Source organism: Sceloporus occidentalis, unplaced genomic scaffold, assembly GCF_023333645.1.
Source record: "Sceloporus occidentalis isolate IW3139 unplaced genomic scaffold, rSceOcc1.0.p SCAF_2, whole genome shotgun sequence".
Lineage (NCBI taxonomy): Eukaryota > Metazoa > Chordata > Lepidosauria > Squamata > Phrynosomatidae > Sceloporus > Sceloporus occidentalis.
In genome coordinates this window covers 264610469-264631957 of record NW_028316982.1, presented here as the reverse complement: position 1 = coordinate 264631957, position 21489 = coordinate 264610469, and the positions used below count along the sequence as shown (strand labels likewise).

The 21489-nt window shown below is 41.1% G+C and overlaps 1 protein-coding gene across 1 annotated transcript in view; it reads right to left on the bottom strand.

Moving 5' to 3' along the window:
- Positions 1 to 7485: 7485 nt before the first annotated feature.
- The window catches only part of PRCP (prolylcarboxypeptidase), a 48760-nt gene continuing 34756 nt past the window's right edge, over positions 7486 to 21489 (bottom strand). The window contains exons 5-9 of the mRNA XM_089512939.1: positions 20351 to 20508; positions 17857 to 18029; positions 15228 to 15392; positions 13688 to 13875; positions 7486 to 12241 (exon numbers count right to left, since the gene is read on the bottom strand). Coding sequence (XP_089369065.1) covers positions 12025 to 12241; positions 13688 to 13875; positions 15228 to 15392; positions 17857 to 18029; positions 20351 to 20508 — 901 coding nt within the window. The 3' untranslated portion in view covers positions 7486 to 12024. The remainder of the gene's footprint in view (positions 12242 to 13687; positions 13876 to 15227; positions 15393 to 17856; positions 18030 to 20350; positions 20509 to 21489) is intronic.

The following is a 21489-nucleotide window of genomic DNA, read 5'->3' as shown; positions in this document are numbered from 1 at the left end:
CATGAGTGGGTGCCTCAGTCTGACCTCAGCGTGAACAAGTTGCCCCCATCACCGCACTGGGCAGCACACCAGGATGCATTTTAAATAACCACAGTTTCAGAACAGAGGGCTCTAGATTTTCCAGGAAGATCCAGAGCAAAGGGTATTTCAATCCATGTGTGGCATAGTGGTTTGAGTGTTGGACTACAACTCTGGAGACCAGCATTTGATTCCCAGCTCTGCCATGAAACCCACAGGGGAAGGCAAAGGCAAACCTCCTGTGAACAAATCTTGCCAGGAAAACCCTGTGATGGGGTGCCATAAGTCGGAAATGACTTGAAGGCACACAACAGCAACAACAAAAGGGTGCCCTGAGTTTGGCACAGAACAGGCCAAATGTTGTCCATACTGTTCACACCAGACTTGGGGATTGGATCCCGCATAATCCAAACTCCCTTTTGAGAAGATGGGGTGGCCATTTTATTTGGGCCCTATACCTTATCCTATTCCCTTAATTCAGTGATAAGTAAAAAAACCCAATCCCCTCATTTCATCTTGCGCTGGAAACAGTCCCTTTAGCTAAGATTTCTCTCTTAATTTCCAAACAGGAAAATATGTTTCCAAACAGGAAAATATGTTTTCTCTCTTCCTCAGTGTGTGTGTTTTAAACGAGAAGCTGTGAGCAACTCCACTTGGTACTTAACGCATAAAGCTTAATGTCGTCACTGGGAACCATTCCAAGTTCTTTTTTGGAAACTTCAGGGCCTGGGACAATCTTGAAATGGCAACTCAAGGTCCAGCAGTTGTTAAAAGCCGCAAATTGGCCATCCTAACCCCAGGGCTTGCTTTCACTTTTCTTTTCAATGCACCCAGTTATATTGCTGGGAAAACTTCTTCCCACGCTGTGGGAGAAGCAGGAGGGGAAAGATTTACACCATTGACTGGAGATTAATTTAAAATGATCATGGGGTGCCTAGAGACCAGTCTCACCCACCCCTCCTTCTCCATGGGTGACTCTCGTTCCTTTAGCCGTACATGGACAAGGCCCTAAGGCACCTGTTGGCTTGCCTCCACATCCTCCCCAAATTCTTGATATCTCATTTCCACAATTGACAAGAACAAAATTGCCGAAGAAGAGGTATGCATCCTTTTCTCTCTCTTTTTTTCCCCTTCACCTCCTTATTAGCTCCTAATTCAAGTTCCCACTGAGTACGAGCCACTGGTTATCCCCTTAGCTTGGTTGCTTGATTTGGCTTTCCTTTCTCTGTCCAAGTTCCCCACTGTTAGTTGATAGCATTAATAATATGAGCAGCAGGACATTGTAGATATTTGAGGCCCGACCGGCCAGAATTGTTCTCGAGTGGCATCGGGTCTTTTCTGTAAATTACTTGGTGACCTAGGATTTCGGCAGGTTACCACTATAACTCAAGCACCTCAGTTTATTAAGTATATACCTCCCACTGCCTCAATGTTTAGTGATCTATTTTGACATTAAGAGAAGACTGTTTCAGCCATGGAGGAAAGAAGATGCAGGGCACATCCCAAAAGTTGTGGCTTCTAAGGGTGCCAAGCATTATATTTGAACATGAGCATTTATACATGAACTCAAGAGATGCTGTGTTACACAGAAATGGCTCCATTTGATTCGAAAGTGAAGGACTGACTTGTGCTGGTTGTGGGGTTTTGAGAAGTTATATGTATGGACTACCACTCCCAGAGTTCCCCATGGGAATGGCTGGGGGCTTCTGTGAGTTATATCCAATTTGTCAGTTGTTTCCACATTTAGATGTTTGGTAATGCAGTAACTATAAGTGCATCCCCACTGTAGAAATAATGTTTTAATTGTTGCAAGTTGCCTTGATTCCCAAACTGGGACTCCTCATGAATAACTTTTGCCATCTTGGCCACGTTCTGCTGTTATTCAGCTACATGTGTCCCAGTTTTTAATCTATGAAATGTTGGAGGGCATAAAAATAATGCCTAACTATTTTAGGGTACCAGAGTTTCTCCAACTGGTAAATAAATGTTAATGAGAGCCCACAAGCTGAATGCTCCAGCCACTATCATCTGCTGAAGATGTAAATCTTCAACTATACTTGATCTTCATATGTGGATGAATAATTATGGTAGTCTTCTCCACTACTGTGGAAGAAAAAAATAATATTCTTCAGAAGAGGGAAAACAAGATGATAAACGATCTGGGTAGCAAACTCTATGATGAATGGTGTAGGGAGTTAGATACATTGATCCTGGTGAAGATTCAGAGGTGATATAGTCATCCTCATTTTGGGGGGATAGTAATGGGATAAATTCCCAATCTCTTTCATGTGATAAACTCCATAGACCAAATTAATATTCTGTGGCTCAAGGGTTCTGTTCTGTGAAAAATTATAATACAGGTTCATTGACCTCACAGGATCATTGTAAGAGGCTTAGAAATTGTTCCAGCTAAAACAGTTGCATTGAATTGTGCAATTTACATACGTGTCAGCTCACCATTCACCAATTGAGCCAATATGTCCACTTATGTTACAGGAACTGGAATTTTAGGGTTCACATTTCTATACCACTTAATAGTGAACTCAGCACTCTCTAAGCAAGTTTACAATATACTAGCCAACTGTCCCCAACAAGCTGGGTACTCCCATCCAATTCCTAACCAGGGCTGACACTGCTTAAAACATACAGACATGTAAATCATGTCACATGTGCAGGGCTAAAAAGTCACCATTGTGCAATGGAAGTATTCTGCTGACTGAATATAGAGTTCCACAGACAGCATGTTCATATGTGTCTTGTGTTTGGAAGTTGTGCATTGCATGTTACAATTGTGCATCCTATGTTGTGCATTGCAGTAGTGCATCCTATATTGTGCATAGTGGTGGCTCTTTGTGGTTGTGAATCTTATACTGTGAGAGACAAGATGGTGTAAGTGGTTTAAGTCTCGAACTAGGATTCAGACCAGGGTTCAAATTCCCATCTGGTCATAGAAACCCAATAGAAACCTTGGGCAAGTCACACTTCCTCAGTCTCAGCAAGAGGCAAAAGGCAAACCTCCTTGGAACAAACCCTGCCAAGAAAATCCCTTTATAAATTCACCTTAGGGTCACCATGAGTCAGAAACAACTTGCAAGGCACACAATAACAATCTTATACTGTGCATCTTATGCTTTGCACTGCAGTTGCACATTGTGCTGTAGACAATAGCATCTAGTCATTGACATGTATTACCCAATGTGCTGCTATTCTGCATGGCGTTTGTCAAACACTCATGTAGCATCTCCCTGTGTGTGGATATTAACACTATGCTGAGGAGGTGTTGGGTTGCAGCCTATATGTAAAAGATTTTGAATTTTTTAAAACCTTAACCACTATTATTTCCCAGGAAGAAAAATCACCCAAAAAACTGCCTGGTGCTGCTGTGGTCCTCTTGAAATAAAGAGGGGGCACTATGAAATATCCTGAGTTGTTGAGGAAATACAAAACAAATGCTTATCTCAAGTATTCAGTTCCAAGTTGTTGTTTTAAAAATTCTTTTCAGAGTGCTCACACTCCTTTCTCTCCTTTTTGTAAAAGAGAGAAGTAAGGTATTAAAAGCAATTTTTTTCCAAAAAATAAAATAAAGCTGCAAGCTACGTCTCCTTCTGTAAGCATTTACTCCCGGGAAGAAAGAAGGATTGCTTTCCAGAGCATTGTCCACCCACATTAGAGAAAGGATTAAGCCCTGATACATTCAGCTATTCTAACAGATTTCCTTTAAGCCTTCAATACCCCCCTCTCACATTCACTTGGCTAATCACATTAGTTTTGTCATTAAAAGACACCACCATTCCCTTTATGGCAAATATCTAAACCGCTTACACCACCCAAAGGGGTCGCATATATTAGGAAAACAAGACAAACGGAAGGGATTTGCCAGCCTCCAGCTCAATGTTTTGGTGCCTCCCTCCTTTTATATACTCAGGAGATGGAACCGAGAGAGATTTATTATTATTATTATTACTTTGCAAATGGAAGTAGGAGGTGGGGAGCCGCAGAAACTGGGGAACAGCTTTTCCTTCAGCATTGTGAACCCCTGAGAAGACGGGTAGAAGATGATGGAGATGGTCTGATGGTTACACAGAAAAGGCCATGCTATCCAGAGTCCAGTTGTGCCCCCTTCAGGCCACATCTTGAATGAAATTAGAATTCTAACCCATAGCTGTGTTGAATCTGGAAAATCAGTATACAAAGGGATCTTGCAGCACCTTTGAGACTAACTGAATGAAAGAAGCTGGTAGCATCAGCTTTCATAGGCTTGAGCTACAAGTTTGCTGTCTTTTAGACTTGAGGAACCAAAGTTGAAAACCTTAAAGGGTAGAGACAGTTTCACAGCCAGGGAGCTGGTGTACTTTTTACGACTAACTTTTAAAGTATATTTTTAGCCTCACATTTTGCCCATGGTGCAAATGTCCCATGTGGAACAATTGTTGTTGTTACTGTGTGCCTTCAAGTCATTTCCTATTTATGGCGACTCTATCATTGCATTTTCTTAGCAGTTTGTTCAGAGGAACAAACTTCTAGAGAGTGTGTGACTTGCCCAGTGGGCTTCATGGCTGAGCTGGGAATTGAACCCTAGTCTCCAGAGTCAGAATCCAACACTTAAACCACTATGTCATGAGCTGTTAGAAGCTCAGGACATCTTCCTTTTTGAAAGTCTTGTGCTATCCATCACCTAATACAGAGAGGAGCAACGTATCATCCTACAGTTACTCCTGAACTGCAACTCACAACATGTCTTATCATTAAATATACAGGTTAGGGCCAATAGGAGTCAGAGTCTAACAACACTGACAGGGTGCACATATCTCTTTGCAGGCTTAGGACTAGTCTATATTTGCAGGCTTCGGGCTGTGTACACAATTCTGTTCAAACAGAATGTGATCCTTCCATATACAGTTAGGAGGAATCTGAGCTTTTTACTCCCCCTTCCCCCCCCCCAAAAAAAACCCCTCAATCTCAGCTGAAAAAGAATTTGCAGTTTTTACTGGAGTATCTACAAGGATACACATTATCAAACATGCGTCCATGTTCGCATGGATTTGCATGTCTGCACATTTTCGGCAGAAGGAAGGCAAATAGATGTGAATTAGGTACCTGTCACAGGGTTTTCTTGGCAATATTTCTTCAGTGAAGGTTTGCCATTGCCTTCTCAAGGCTGAGAGCATGTGACTTGCCCAAGGTTTCATGGTCCATCTGAGAATCAAACCTTGGTCTCCATAGTCCAATGCTCAGATTACTATGCCACTGGCTCTCACATGTGGGATTTAAAGCTAGGGGTAGGGAAGGCTCATTCAACATGATCTATGCAAAGCGTCTTCACTTTAATAGAACTTATCAGCATAATGTGATAGGAAATCAAGAAATATCTTCATAGGCCATATCCTGCAGGTTGGTCTTCCACATTCTACTAACATATAAAATAGGGAACTAATGGCCCTCCAGATGTTGGACTAAAAATCTCATCATCCCCTAGGCAGCATAGCTAATGGAGACGGCTTCTGCTTCTTATCAGATTTAGTCAGTAATTCCCGGTATTCACTTCTCTTGTTTTCAATTCAAAAATTCAATTCAATTTAAAAATAAGGGTTCTTGCTCAACATCTAGAGGTGTAATAGGACAAAACCTCTGACCTCTAAAAAGTAAAATACCAGATCAGAGAATAGTCATGGGCCTGCCGTTTCATGCGATAACCCTTTTGACTTCTGAGATGACTTGTGACATTGAAAAGTTTACTATGTTATGTTACAGTACTGTCTCTTATATTTTGAATGTACACCATGCTGAAATGCAGAAAATGTGCATTCCTGTGTAAAGTGAGTTAAATAAATATTCAGGAAAAATATATGAAATGCTAACTATTGTTGGGGGGGGGGGAAATAAAAACAACTCTTTTCCCCCTTTCAGGGTGACAACGCATTCTTTGGATAGTTGCACATATTTCTGTTTAAGTGTTCTATAGGAACCACTTGTTGTTCTAGCAAGGAATCCTAAGTTGATCTATAAAGGACTATACCATAAATCATTGGCGCTTTGTTATAGGTAGGTATATTTGCTAAGGCAAGAGGGCACTCATATTTATGACAATGAATGTACCTTGAAAATTAAGCTACATAGACAAAATAATACCCAGGGCAAAGTTGTAAAAAGCCACACTAAGATGAGTGTCTTTCATGGTTAAAACAGAAAGCTAGTTTAGTTGTTTTCCATATGGTTTTACTTTTGAGTAGGGGTGGGAATTCAGTGGCCCTGCAGAAATTGTTGGTATGCAATCTGGACATTTCTCACTTTGGTTATATTTGCTAAAGCTGCTGAACATTCGACATTTGGAGGGCCATCTTCCCACACCTCCATTTTTGTCTGACTTCCACATCAGCCAAAATAATTCAGATTGATGAGTCTATGGAACATGCCTCCCAGCAAGTTTACATTGGATTGCAGGCTATGCGTTAGTAATGTCCTCTTATCAAAAGAAATTAATCTCTTTCTTTCTTGGTTGGTAGTATCTCCTAATTCAGCAGCATAGCTATGAAACTGGGATATTTTTATTCCCTTATATAGTCAGTCCTCTGACAATCATCCATGGCTTGAAAATATTAAAACGTATAAATTCCAAAAAAGCAAACCTTGCTTTTGCCATTTTATATAAGAGGGACCATTTTACTATCCCATTGTATGTAATGGGACTTCAGCATCCACGGATTTGGGTATCTACAAGGAGTCCTGGAACCAAGCCCCAGCAGATACCAAGGGCCCACTGTACAACAAAATCCCAGATCTACAAAATGGTGATAACTTTTATTGGGCCAACTAAAAAGCACAATAGAAATCATGCACGCTTTCGGAGCTCCCTGGGCTGCTTCATCAAAGAAAAGTGACAATGTTAAGCCACAGCCCTACACTTCCTTCAGATGTCACTTCTGTTGTCATTTAGGATGGTCTAGACAGAGAGATATTGAGGCAAGAAGAGGCCGCTCTCCTCCTTGGCCAAGTAAGGATGGGAACAAAGGGCAGTAAATAATAGGCAATAAAATTTCAAATCTATTGGCAATAGCAAAGTAACTGCCATTGAGATCCAGACTAACTCTGCCCTGTGCAGGGCTGACAGTCCCTTTCCTAAGGCAGAGAACACTGAATATCTCAAGAAGTCTCTGTACTGTTACATCTGGGAAAACATTTTGGTATTATATATGTTTATGTTTGTGTGTGTGTATGCTTTATGTGTATATGTGAAACTTGAAAAGCTTGTTTGTGTGCTTTCAAGTCATTTCCAAATTATGGCAACCTTATCACAGGGTTTTCTTGGCAAGATTTATTAATTTTGCCTTCCTTGAAGGGTGAGATGGTGACTTGTCCAAGGTCATTGCGTCAGAGCAACCAGGAGGTCAGTTTTGAACAATACTGCTAACACTTATGAACCAAGAATAGCATATGTTTATTGTGGTATGACTGGGCCATACAAATATGATTATACAGTAATTGCAAAGTATAACAAGTCACCAAAAGGGCAATCCAAATAAATGTCCATAACAAAGTCAATTCACAGTTTATAAAACCAGAATACTGAAGATAAAGGATATGAAGTGTAGAGTCCTTTAACTTATGAGGAACTTGAGGTTTGGAGATAATAGGATTGGAAGATCTTGAAGATGACCATGAAGAACATCAAATTGAAATTTATGGCATCAAGGAACTGAAGAGACGGCTATTTCCAGAAGTCTTTACAACTGTTTCAAAAGATCTTCATTAGTCCATGGGTTTCTATGGTCAAGTGGAGATTCGAACCCTGCTCTCCAGGGTCCTAGTCCAATGCTCAAACCACTAAACCATGCTGGCTCTCTTCAAAAGCTTACATGGTGCATTTTGCACTTTTTAAATGTATCAATTTTGCTGTATTTTGTATTTTGCTGCATGGCTAACCCAGCTACCCCTGAATATATTTGCTCCCATAGGTGTCACTTGACACTTTGGACAGAATCCCATTTTGCCATTTTAGTGGTCATTCTCTTTGAAGAAATCCACTTGGAGTTCTTCACAATGCTTTTATTCACGCCATCTTAAATAATTTTGGGTTGTCATCAGTATTGGCCACCTCAGAACTCCTCCCTAACTCCGTATCATTGAGGAACTAAAAGCACTGTCTCAATACAGATTCCTGAGGATCCCTCAGTGCCTGCATCTCTCTGTGGCGAGAACTGCCCACTTATTCCAATTGTGTGCTACTTGAATTTTGAGTTTTCAATCCATAACAGGACTTTTCTTATTCTGAGGCTAAATTTGCTTAGGACCCATTGGTGTGGGACTTATTAAACACTTTAGAAATCCAAGGAGACAATGTCTACTGGTTCACCTATCCATGTATTTATTGACCCCTCAGAGGTGATATTTCAGATGCTGCTCCACTGCATCTTTGGAAGGCTTCATGGTCTCCTACGTTTCAATTCAAGCTCTGAACCTAGGACCTTCTGCAAGCAAACAATGGACCTTTTGCTTTTAGTTTCTTTAACAATTGAAGTAATGAGCCTTTGATCCACCATTAAAAATTCCATCCAGCATAACCAATCAGAAAGAATTATGGGATATATAGTCCAAAACCTCCGAAGTGCTCAAAGTTCCTCCTTACGCTACAGCTCCCTGGCAGAATTTCGGAGGATGCTGGTTTCATTTTGTGTGCTTTATTTTTTGAAAAAGGATTACTGTGGGAGATATGCTCTCTTGGATTTTAGTTCTGGGAAAGACCTGAGCAAGAAACCTTGCAGAAAATTTGACACAGAAGATAATATGGCTAGATAGACTACTGGGTACATACGTCAAGGAAAAGGTACTTCATAAGTTCTTACTGAGGAATCCAAAGAAACCTAGCTCTCCAAACACTAGGGGTGCATCTACACTGTAGAAATAATCCAATTTGACACAGCTTTAACTGCCAAGGCTCCATCCAACAGAATTCTGGGATCTGTAATTTTGTGAGGCACCAGCACTCTTTGGCAGAGGCAGCTAAACACCTTGTAAAACTACAAATCCCAGGGTTCCATAGGATGGAGGTACAGCATTTAAAGGGTTGTCAAACAGGTTTTTTTTTACAGTGCACCCTAGGAGATGTAAATACAAAGAAAAAGTGTACTATAAAGCATAGGCAGAAAGCAATTCCTTTCCTTGAATTACTTAACAGTGCATATTCACTTTTCACTTGATTCAGAAAACTGCAAAGTACAGGAGGATGGATATATGATGTTTTATTTGGTGTTGTTCATGGAATGGCTTGATGCCATGGAATTCTGGGATTTGTAGGCTTGTGTCATACAGTAAGCCCTGCATAGCCACAAATTCTTCACCCATGGATTCAAGCATCCACGGCTTCAACATACACACACACACACACACACACACACACACACATATATATATATAAACCTTGATTTTGTCATTTAATATAAGGAGCACCATTTTACTATGCCACTATATAGGGTGATTTAATGGTGCAAAACCAAGTAAGAACAGCTTTACTTTTGTTCCATTCTTTTTTAATCATCCTGTATTTAACGGGTCTAATGTGGTATGGTCCAAACCAAAGGCACTCTTGTTGCTGTTCTGTGGGAAAATAAAGCTTTCAACTGCTCTCATTATATGGTATCTGATCACGTACGCTTCTTTTTTGCTGGATTGTACTTTATGGAACAGTGAATGAATTTGCCTTAAGGTGGAAGTTTCCAGAGTGTAGGAACTATATAAATTGTTTCATTTCTGTGTAGAGCACAGATGGGAAAGTAATTTGATAAATCCTGCCCTTCAAAACACATAGATAAGCCACATGCTCACCCACAATTGCAGAGATAGTCTTTACAAATAAATGAGGGGAATGGGTTTCTCCTTGGTCAGTAGCAAATCAAGATTTTTTCAGAGGGAAAAATGACCAAAGGAAGATTCCAAGACCAGTAAGAACCAGCACAACGTTTAGTTATCTAGCATAACAGCTGAGAGGTAATTGAAAGTTTACCTGGACATTCACTTCTTGATTTTTCTTTTGTTCCCATACTGTTTTAGCAAAAATATTTCATTCTCTTCAAAGAGGTACAAGCCAAACTTTGCAGGAACAACTTTTCCTATGGTGCGTACAATAATAACACGGATACAGTTAGTTATCTACACAGTGCAACTCTTGTATCCATAAGGCCAATGCCCACAAGTTTCACTTACTGATGTTTGAAAATGTATGCTCTCTCTAGGCATTTCCTCGGTCCTTCAGGATGATTTTATGGTATGCTTCTGGTGGATGTTGACCATAGAGTTGTGCTGGAGGATCTAAAAATGCCTAGAGAGGTGTTTCTCTCTAAGGCCAACTTGCATCAGAAATAATTCATTTCAATATGGTTCACTATTATCTGCAGTTTTGTGTTTCCACAGTAAGTCCTAGAACATATCCCCCATGGATATGTGGACCATACTGTACTCGAAAAAGTTTGTTATATTGCCAGTGGAGTACTCTCAACTCTTTATCTGTGGAGGCAGGGGCTCACATTTTCAACTGCCTGCTAGCTCCTCTTGCAATATTTCCTCCAGAACTCCTCCTCTTTCCTGATATCAGGTAGGATTGTAGACTGAGGAGGAAGATGGATTAACTACTATGGGAGAAAGTGGACTAAGTACCCTGCAAGTGCCCACCTCAGGAGTGGGCAACTGTGGGAGGCTGTGCGGAGGACACATCAGACTCCTAGGAGACCTGGAGGGGTTTGTACCCCTCACTGTCACCCCCCAGCAAAAAATTTTTAAAATGCCATTTTTAGGACTTTTTCCAAAACAGAAAAAACAGTTTACTTCTAGTTTTTTAAAAGGTCTTTTCTGGATCCAAAAATGGTCCAGGAAGGCTCCAAAATGTGTCAAAAATGCCCCCATATCTTCAGAGAGCATTTGGACCAAAAATGTGATTCATGGTGGCTCCTGAAGGCTGCAAAAACTACCCTGGGGTGCAAGAAGCCTACATCCCACATTCACAGGAAATGGCAACTAGGAAGTTGAGGTTCACATTTGTCATACAGTGCCAAGATGTGACATCTACTGCTGCCTGAGGCTTTAGTTGAGGTAAAGTCTGGAGGCAAAGCAAAACCTGTTTCCTAGAGAAGGAAAAGAACTGGAGATGCTCCATCCCAAATAAAGAGGGCAAATTCAAATGGCTTCAATTTTTGGCAAAATAAGAGTTCACAGTTTCTGTGCCTTCTGTTCCCTGAAATGCTGGATATTTGCTTGTCCCCTGCCCATGCAATATGGCTGTGTTATAACCACCTATAGAGTTGAGTTGAGGTATGTAAGTTGAGGCTGAATCAGTCCAAAGAGCCATCTGGTGCTTTATCCCCTTTTGAATGCTGATCAATCAAATGCCTTCATGACCCATTCTGAAGGAAACATTCTTTTGTCCCTATGTTGAACCCCTCAAGAACAAGCATTCAGAGGACATCTCAACCATTCAGTTAACATGGTGGCTAACCTCTCAACAACTAGATGTTGCTGGACTCCCAACTCCCATCAGACCCTGGGAGTTGTAGTCTCACAATATCTGTAGGACTACAGGGCTTATCTCCACCCACCAGTTTAAAGCCACAGGTAGATTTACCCCTTTATTATTTTTTTAATCTCCTTTTAAAGCCACTAATATTGTGGCCCCCACTATATCCTATTGCAATGAATTCTTTTAAAGTAAGCTATGTACACATGCAGGCCAGGGGGAAGATACTTGTCTCCCTGTTCCCCCCTAAAAATATGTTGCAGTCCCCATGCTCAACTAGAAAATGCCCACTGGATGCTTGTACAAAGATACAGTAATGCAAATGCCCCCCGTGCATTGAGATGGCTTAGCTCTGCCACTTCAGAAAGTCCTTCATACAATCAGATGGGTCAAACAGGCCTTGAACAGGAGAGAGAAAAAGAGAAATCGAGAATGTTGATGATTACATCCCATGACATCACCAGTAGGAAAAAAAAAAACAATTACAAACATCCCATGGTCTCTAATCATTTGTGGTGCTTGTTATATCTTCTGTGCTTTTGTAGCCACAACCTCATGTAGTGAACTTCCAAGAGGCGAGCTTGCAGCACAGAAACAGGATCAAAAGGAGAACTGGAGCGAAGGTCCAAGTGATGCGCACCTTCCGGGATCATGATAGCAACTAGAGTGTCTGTGATGTTCTTTGTTACTCCACCTCCGGACCAGGGGTCAAGCCCACCATTGCTGGAAGGAAATGAACACAACCATCAGTCATCTTTAGAAAACCACTAGAAGTGCCAGCACTGTGGCCATGCCAGAGATGGAGGGTCCTACTTCCAGGTACCTAAACATTAGGAAGAACTTCTTGTCTGTAAGAGCTACCTGACAGTGAGATAGACTGCCTTGGGGTTAGACTAGATTATCTTTGAGACCCCTTCCAACTCTGTTATTCCTATGCATGCAAGGATGGGACACAATAGCTCTGTTCCTAGTAAGCTATGTTAAGTGAACAGAGAGACTCAATTGTTCTAGCACCTGTTGTTTAGTGGTAGACACAGGCTTTTCATGCAAAAAGTCCAGGTTCATTCCCCTGTATCTCCTGTTACAAGACAGTGAACACAGTGAACACTGTGTTCACTCCTGTTAGAAGAGAAGATTAAGAGGTGATATGATAGCCCTGTTGAAATGCTTGAAGGGATGTCATATTGAGGAGGGAGCTAACTTGTTTTTTGCTGCTCTAGAGACTAGGACCCAGAGCAATGGATGCAAGCTACAGGAAAAGAGATTCCACCTCAACATTAGGAGGAACTTCCTGACAGTAAGGGCTGTCCGACAGTGGAACACACTCCCTCGGAGTGTAGTGGAGTCTCCTTCCTTAGAGGTCTTTAAACAGAGGCTGGATGGCCATCTGTCGGGGATGCTTTGATTTAGATTTCCTGCATGACAGGGGGTTGGACTGGATGGCCCAAAGCCTCCTTCCATTTGGGCCAAGTGATGGCTTCGAGGAGAAAGGATGACAAGGCACTCACAACCCACATGATTGTGGGTTGCTTTTCTGTAGCATTCAGGGAATTAATGCAAGAAAGGAGGAGGGAGGTTATGCATGTAAATCTAGGCTGGGCAACTCCCCAGATTGCAGGAGCTAATTTTCATCTTTACGAACCCCACTGAGGTCCTTCTAGTATGTCCAGGCATACCAGAGGTGATATCATGTCACTTCCAGGTAACATTTTCAGCATTTTTTTGGTGTTGGGGAGGGGCATCTGGGATGGTGAACAAGCTAAATCACCACTTTAGAAGGTAGCTTGGAGCATCTGAGGCCACTTGGAAAAATAATCCCAAACTGGCCCAGAAAACTTTAGAAAATGGTAGGAGATTAGGGCCACAACTACCCTCTTATGTAAACCTTTTACCTATATACACTGAATGTGCATTCTCCTTATAGTTCTTTGGTCCCAGGTATTCAGTTTGACCCATTTTCCAAATAGGTGAATAGTCCAATCATCTTGGAGTTTTCATGAACATGAAAAATATGGAGAAGCAATGTGCTAACAGAATAGCTTTTCTTGGTAGATGGAACGACAGCGCATTCACAAGAAACACTCCAAACTGGTGCAGGAGAGCAGGACCCCACCTCAACTGACAAAAGATATATTCCCAGTGTGTGCAACAGACACTTCAGCAGCTCACCTGAAGATTATGTTGCTGTGAGCACTGATGTTCTTTCCACCATAGGAAGTGGGGATCCAAGATGGACGAGGCCGCACACCCCAGATCTTGAAGCATTCTTCTGAGTACTTGTGAAAGTCCCATTTCTGTGGCTCAAACATGTCATTGACTCCATCAGAACACATCGGCATCACCATTTCAGTGCAAGCCTGGGGGAAAAGGTCATAGGTGGACAAGAGACAGCACATTCATGTCACAAGCTCTTCACTGTGCACAACTGCAGCATCCCTTGCCAAATTAATACAGTTGGCCCTCTGTATCCATGCATTCTGCATCCACAAATTTAACTATCCATGGTTTGAAAATATTCCCATTCCCCACAAAAAAATAAAATTCTATAAAGCATATCTTGATTTTGCCATTTTATATAAGGGATGCCATTTTGGTACACCACTGTATGTAATGGTACTTGAGCATTCATGGATGTTAGTATCCATGAAAGATTCTGTGACCAAACCCAAGCAGACACCAAGGGGCCCAACTATCTCTGAAAACAGAGCTAGTTGCCATACTTTATTATATCACATTGTCACAGATAACCCCTTTAAATCTGTCCAGACTCAAGTGATGATCAATCTGAGAGCTAGTAATAAATCACAAATTAAGAGTTTGGGAAATGCTTCAAACTCCAGGAAGGCCAGGTCTGGAGTCTTACGTGTTGGTTGGTGGTATTATTTATTTCAGAAAAGATTGCATCCCAGAATGTATTTTGCTGCAGGTATTTTTTTATTTTAATTTTTTTTCTTCAAACAACCTACCCCTTTTGCTATCCCTCTTCCAATTCACAGAACATAATAGAAATATCGCTCTGTCAACCCTCACACATCTGCAGTTTCCATTCTATTCCTTTACATATTATTATAATCTTAGTCATTTAATTATTGATCCAAAATTTAGTTTGGTGGTTTACATTTACTACTAGTTTGACAAATAAATTGGCTTCTATATCATGTCAAAAAAAAGTCTTCTTTTATATAAGTCCTTTTGCTAGTCTTAATTTATAGATTACTTTTTCTGATATGGCTATAGTCCATCATATCCCCATTTAGCCAATTCTTAAATGACTTTTTTTCCCAAAGCTTTGACAATTTCTAGTCTTACTGTGCATAAATGTTGATAGGGCCCTTTAGTTTTACAGGCTCATCAGCAAAGAAACCAACTGTGTTTTACTGCTGCTGTGGGTGCTTTTTCAGTTCCATATACAGGTATACTTCAGTAACCAATCTGATGCATCCCTGGACATGACTTCTTTAACTGAAATTTTGGCATCAGAAACTGAATAACATGGAAATAATATGGTTAGCTTCCTACATCATGAATAAAAAGAGCAGTTCAATACGTTTCAGTAAATGTTATATTCAAAACTATATCTATCTATCTGTGTACATGTGGTCAGGCAAGCTTTGGGTAAGTCACCAAAAACATTTTGAACCTTCCAGACTACTTGAAAACTTTTCCCAAAATGCATTCTATTGTAGGGGTGATGATGATACAAACTTACCTGATAGTACCAGCCCTTCGTCCCAAGGCTTTTTGTAGCAGTCTCGGTTAAGTTAAGGCATGATGCATGTCCTGTGTAGTTATAGTAGACATTTACTGCCTGGAAGATATTTTGCAGCAGCAATCTGTCTGGCAGTTTGGGATTTTTTAAATATTTACAAACTTCCTACAAAAAAAAGCAGAATTTTTTAAAAGTAGAACAAAGGGATCAGCAATAAACTAAGGCTGCAAACAGGAGTTAGGTAGGAGAACAAACTCAATCTGGATTTTTCCTAGGGACAGCAACTAACCAAACCTGTTCCACAGATAGGTTCTATGAGCCATTTCTTTGAAAGTTCCAGTGAGATATTATTAAATATAGAGAAATTTAGGATATAGTTCTGTATTTTGGGGTTTTGGTATGGAAACCATTCCTTATGTGAACAGAGAACTTTGTCCATTACCTAATTTAAAATGGGTATTTTCCCTTATGTGCCTGGCTGGGCTCTGAGATCTTCAGGACAGGCCCTTATTTCAGTCTCCTCACCCTCACAGTTACATTTATATTATTTATTAATATTAAAATATTTATGGTAACAGTGTTGGTGTTGGCTTCAACTCATTTCCGAATTATGGTAACGCTCAAGCAAACTTATTACAGAGTTTTCCTGGCAAGGTTTGTTGAAATGTGGGTTGCTTTTGCCTTCCTCTTGAGGCAGAGAGCATATGACTTGCCCAAGATCACCCAGTGGGTTTCTGTGGCCAAGAGAATAATATTGTACTGCAGAATTCCACTGCAGTGGATACCTTCTATTTTTCCTTACTTAGTGAGACATGGACAATCTAGCACCCTAGTGAGCAAGAGCCAGAAGAGTTCCCGTGGCTTCTGTAACCAGCTCTCTGCAGAAGCCAACGTGCTTTGGAGTTCTGTAAGCTCAGTGAAAGGAGAAAAAGTTAATCATTTATTAAGACGACTTCTAGCCTTTTCCAGCCCACTGAGCAGCTTCTTGGCTGGAAGACCAAGGATTCCTGAAAGCGCCTTTGCCAGCCCAGATGCACCATACGGAAGTTAAAGAGTGGCTTTAAGAGGCAGCAACCTTTATGGAAAGTAGAAGGGGGAGGGAAGCAGCAGAGCAGAGGGGAAAGCCTCTGCTTCCCAAAAGGGACCATACAACCCTGCCCCCACCCCCCAAACTAGAGAAGAGGATTAAGCAGATACATTCAACTGTTTGAATGGATTCTTCCCCCAAGCTCTCAATACACCTCTCATTCTCACTCAGGATAATCACATTACGGCTTTGTCACCAAAGCCCCCTCCACATTTCGAAAGAAAGAAAAGGAGGTAACTGGAGCAAGCTTACGCCACCCAGAGAGACAGAATAGGCATAGTTTTTGTGTTTTGTTTTTTTAAAGATTTGCAAGAAGAGAAGGACCTCATCTCACTTTCAGGGGCTCTCAAGGAAAGTCACCACCACACCACTTCTAAATTTCCAGCCCCCAAAATTTATAGGCTCCCAATAGGTTTACATGACAGAGCAGGGGTTCAAACCCTGGTCTCCTAGAATCCTAGTCCAACACTGAAACTACTAGAGCAGACTGGTTCATATAGTTCCTTCTCAGAGTCCTCCAAGTCTTACTTGGAACAGAACACACTCTTGAACAAACAGATGTTCACCTTTACTTGCTGAACTCTGTGTGTGTGTGTGTGTGTGCGCGCACGCGTGCACACGCGCAATCTTCACTGCCATTTCCTGCCCAGGTTGAACACTAGAAATTCTCTTAGCTCCTTTTCAAAATACAGATCTCTTCAGGACCAGTCAAAAGGCTTGTATTTTGACTCACTTTCCAATGATGAAAGCCAAGACTGAGATCTCTGCCTACAGTGCTGAACTGTAGAGCCAGTGTTGACATAGTTGTTTGAATGCTGGACTACAACTTGGGAGACCAGGGTTCAAATCCCAGTTCAGCCATGAAAACCCACTGGATGAACTTAGGCAAATCACACTCTCTCATCCTCAAAGGCTATGGCAACAACCCTCTGAACAAATTCTACCAAGAAAAAGCTGTGATAGGTTTGCCTATCCTTAGGGTCACCATAAATCTGAAATGACCTGAAGACACACAACAACAACAACAACAACAACAACAACAACAACAGCAGCAGCAGCAGCAGCAGGAACAACATGATGAATTTCCTTAATATGTAGGATTAGTACTCTGGCTGCTTTTGTACAAAGTGTTCACATTTTAATGTCTTCATTGCGGACTCCCCATTGTGCCAAAACACTGAATAAATTCTTAATATGAAATGGAAACGTTTACAGTGAATAGTCCAGTCTTCACAATAAAGAAAGAACATATGGAGGATGCCTAAAAGAAGGGTTTTCCATTATGAAAACCTTGTCCATTTAGTGCCAGTTTTAATTATTCATTGTTTCTCTCCTAAAGAAATGAAGAGCAATGTGGCCCTCTAGTTAATATTGGCCTACAGCTCCCATGAACTGTAGCCCACATTGACAATGGTGAATGATGGGAGCTGCAGGCCAAAACTATCTGAATGGCTATATCCCTCTCCTTGACAAACCTGGGGAAAGCAGTATCAAGGGAACAGGGAAGGAAGCTAAATGACAAAGCAAGCTTTGTTCCATTACCTGAATAGGCCACGCAGGGAGAGGCTGCAAGAAGTCAGCCTTATATGGATAGTCAACCATAGCCAAATTAATCCAGGTCTCACTTAGCCATCCTTTGAAGGCAGCAGCATCTGTCCCCTTTTTCAGTGGAGTGCACAATCGAAATGTACAAGAAAGCCAGTGTAATCCTTCCTCTAAGAGGAGAAAGAAAACAAAAATTGAAGTTTAAAGGTATTTAGTTAGTTCTCCTTAGGTGTACAGACAGGCTTCTGAAGGCTATATAAGTGAAGTGCACTGGATTTGTGTAACCATAGAATGCTGCCTTGTACTAAGTCAAACATTACTCTACCCAGTCCAAGGGTTGGCCTAAAGCCATGTATGGACTCTAGACTCTATTTCTGTGGCCCCTTGGCCCTTCTTCTGCAGTCCCAGAAGCCTGACCACCACCAGTTCTCCCAAGACCTCAGAGCCCTCAGTACTCATACTCAAATTGTGTCAATCTTCCCAAACACTTTTGTTTTGAAGTGTTTCAAAACAGCACCCTCCCCACCACAACTACCCCCATTACATTCTTGTTTTGGTTGCACCCAGTCAAAACGGCAAACAGAAATGATGTGACATCACGTCTGGTCACCATCATGAATGGAATACAACTAAAAACAGCAAGTACTATATATTTGTGTACTGTTGGGCATGTGGGACCTGTGGGGTGAATTTCCCAACTCTTGTAATTGCCTGCTTTTGATGTAGCCTGGAACATAATACCAGTTTTAAAAGAATTTGACTGGCTGTCAATACATTTCCAGTCTTAACTGAATCACAGAATCATAGAGTTGGAAGAAACCACAAGGGCCACATGGCAACACCCTGCCATGCAGAAACACACAATCAAAGCATCCCCAACAGATGGCCATCCAGCTTCTTTAAAAATCTCCAAAGAAAGTGCCGGCAATGGCATTTACACAGGTGTGGGACCTTGAAACATGAAGGAGAACCTCTCCCCAAATATATCTGTCCCAGGTTTGAGATTTGCTAGAGGGGACCTCTTGTGTCCCATCAATTAGGACAATGTGCTGTCAGAAGACACGGCAGATGGCCTTCTCTGCTGTGGCACCCAAGTTATGGAGTGCCCTCCCCTTAGAGGTCCAATTGACAACTATTCTGCTGTCATTTCAGCCTCAAGTGAAACCATGGTTCTTTACAGTAGCCTGTGGAGCCTTAATAATAATAATACTAATAATTTGGTTTTATAGAGTACAAAAGTATATTGTTTTAAATTATTTCACATGACATTAATTGTTTTAAATCTGTCCTCTTTTAGCTTGTCAAATTGTTTAATACGTTTTAGCTTTCTAAAATCATTTTTACTGCAAACTGTTCATCTTGTTTTATTGTACACCATCCTGAAACTTCTAGTTAAGAGAAGAATATATAAATATTTTAATAAAGAGACAGAAATAAACAGTTCAGCATATTCTCCCACCCTGATGCCTTGTCATCAACAACAGAACAATACACAAATTAACATGGAAATCACTCCTCCCTACCCAGGGTCACATGGTGTGTGTGTGTGTGTGCGTGCGCGCGCGTATACACACACACACACACAACTCTCTTCCAGGTCAGCATTCTCTGAAGATGCCAGTCACAGATGCTGGCAAAACATCAGGAATAAACTCTTCTAGAACATGGCCACATAACCCGAAAAACCCACAAAATCTAGAGTCCAGTATTGCTTCCTCTGACTAGAAGTGGCTCTCCAGAATCTTCCCTGTTCCTACTACCCAGTGTCTTTTTAACAAGAAATGTTGGGGATAAGAATGTCCTCTATAGAAAGATTTGCACGAATACTGAGCTACTTATCCTCCCAAAACTGGGAAAAAATATTTTTAGACTACAACTCCCAGGCTCCCCCAACCAACATGGCCATGGAATTATGGGAGCTAGAATCCAACAAATCACCTTGATTAGGATCACAGGTGACATTTTCATTTAAACCACATGGGTTGATTAATTAATTGCAGAAGAGTCCTTTTTATATAGAGGGTGCTGTACATATATATTTATTGTTATGCTTTTAAAATTAATGACATTTAATACGATAGTTTGTCTGTGGTTTTAGCTTTTTCATCATCAGCTTTTTAGCTCTACTTTGTTTTAACTTTTTTGGAAGTTGCATTGGGTCCCAAGTCAAGAGATGGGTGGGGGAAAAATAAATGAAAATACACAGCAACGCAGAACAAAATTATTTTTCCAATCATAACAAAACACAGGACAAATTTATCCTTTTTGCATAATATTATTAATGACACTCTTTAATATTAAAATGTACATGTGCAGCACAACCCCAATACTTTTTAAAAAGCAAATACCAATACTGAAATAAGGTGGCAGTTTATTATGATAACATAACTATAATGGGGTGGGATGTGAAACAGAGTACTGCAGAGCCAACAAAACAGATGGCCTCACTTCTTTCTGCAAAGATTTAGTTTACTCTTCACTGGCTGCTTACCTGTGGAAGCAAGACGGTTAATGGCTGCCCAGGAGTTCCTGATGCTTTCTGAACAGCAATTCCCACTCTTTTTGAAATCTTGGGTCACTATGCTGTAAAAGGTGCCACAAGGAACCAGGCTGTCAAACTGCCAGATAGGAGCTGAAGCTGCAAGAGCTCTGGACACAACAAAAGAAAAGACAAACTCTTTTTATTAAGGAGATCAAGGGTCCAATCTTAGCAAATGTGGTTTGAGTGCTCAACTACAACTCTGGAAACCAGGATTTGACTTCCCATTTGACCATGGAAACCCACTTAAAAGGAAAAAATGTTAGTGAAGATAGACACTGACAGTAACAGATTAAATGTGTGTGTGTGTGTGTGTTTTAGCTCTACCTTGTTTTAACTTTAAGCTGCATTGGAAGCCCAGAATCCTGTTGTGACATTGTGTGCTTGTAAGTGGGCTTATGTGTGCTGGAAACACAGCTGCAAAGATGCACAATGAGGGCTGCTGCTTTGTAACTATGTATCAGAGCTGGCAAAGGGATGGATGTGCAACAGGACACAAATGAGGGGGTGTGCACATCAGGCATTCCCACTGCACGTTGGTTACGCATCTTTGCAATTAAATAACCCTGTGGCATAGTGGTTTGAGTGTTGGACTATGACTCTGGAGACCAGAGTTTGATTCCCAGCACAGCCATGAAACCCACTGAGTGACCTTTCGTAAGTCACATGTTCTCAGGAAAAGGCAATGGCAAACCTCCTCTGAACAAATCTTGCCAAGAAAACCGATGACAGGGTTGCCTTAGGGTTGCTGTAAGTTGGAAAACAACTTGAACGCACATATCAACCCCCTCAGGTTTCTTAGCGTCTCTGCTACTTAGTCAGGTGCATGTAAATTTACATTGCATAAAAGGACATACAGGTTTCTGGCTGTGGCCTCTATGTGAGAAAAGAGTTAGTGATTTTGTTGAATTGTTCAAGCAGGCTTTTCAGAATGCCCATGAGCTATGTTATCAATAACAGAAAAGAACCATGGCAATTGTCCTATGAAATATTGTAGGTTTTGCCTTCAAACGCAATACAGAGGAAATGTGAAGACATTTCTAAAGCCATAAACATACATAAAGGGTATGTTTAGGCACATGTAAACCTCA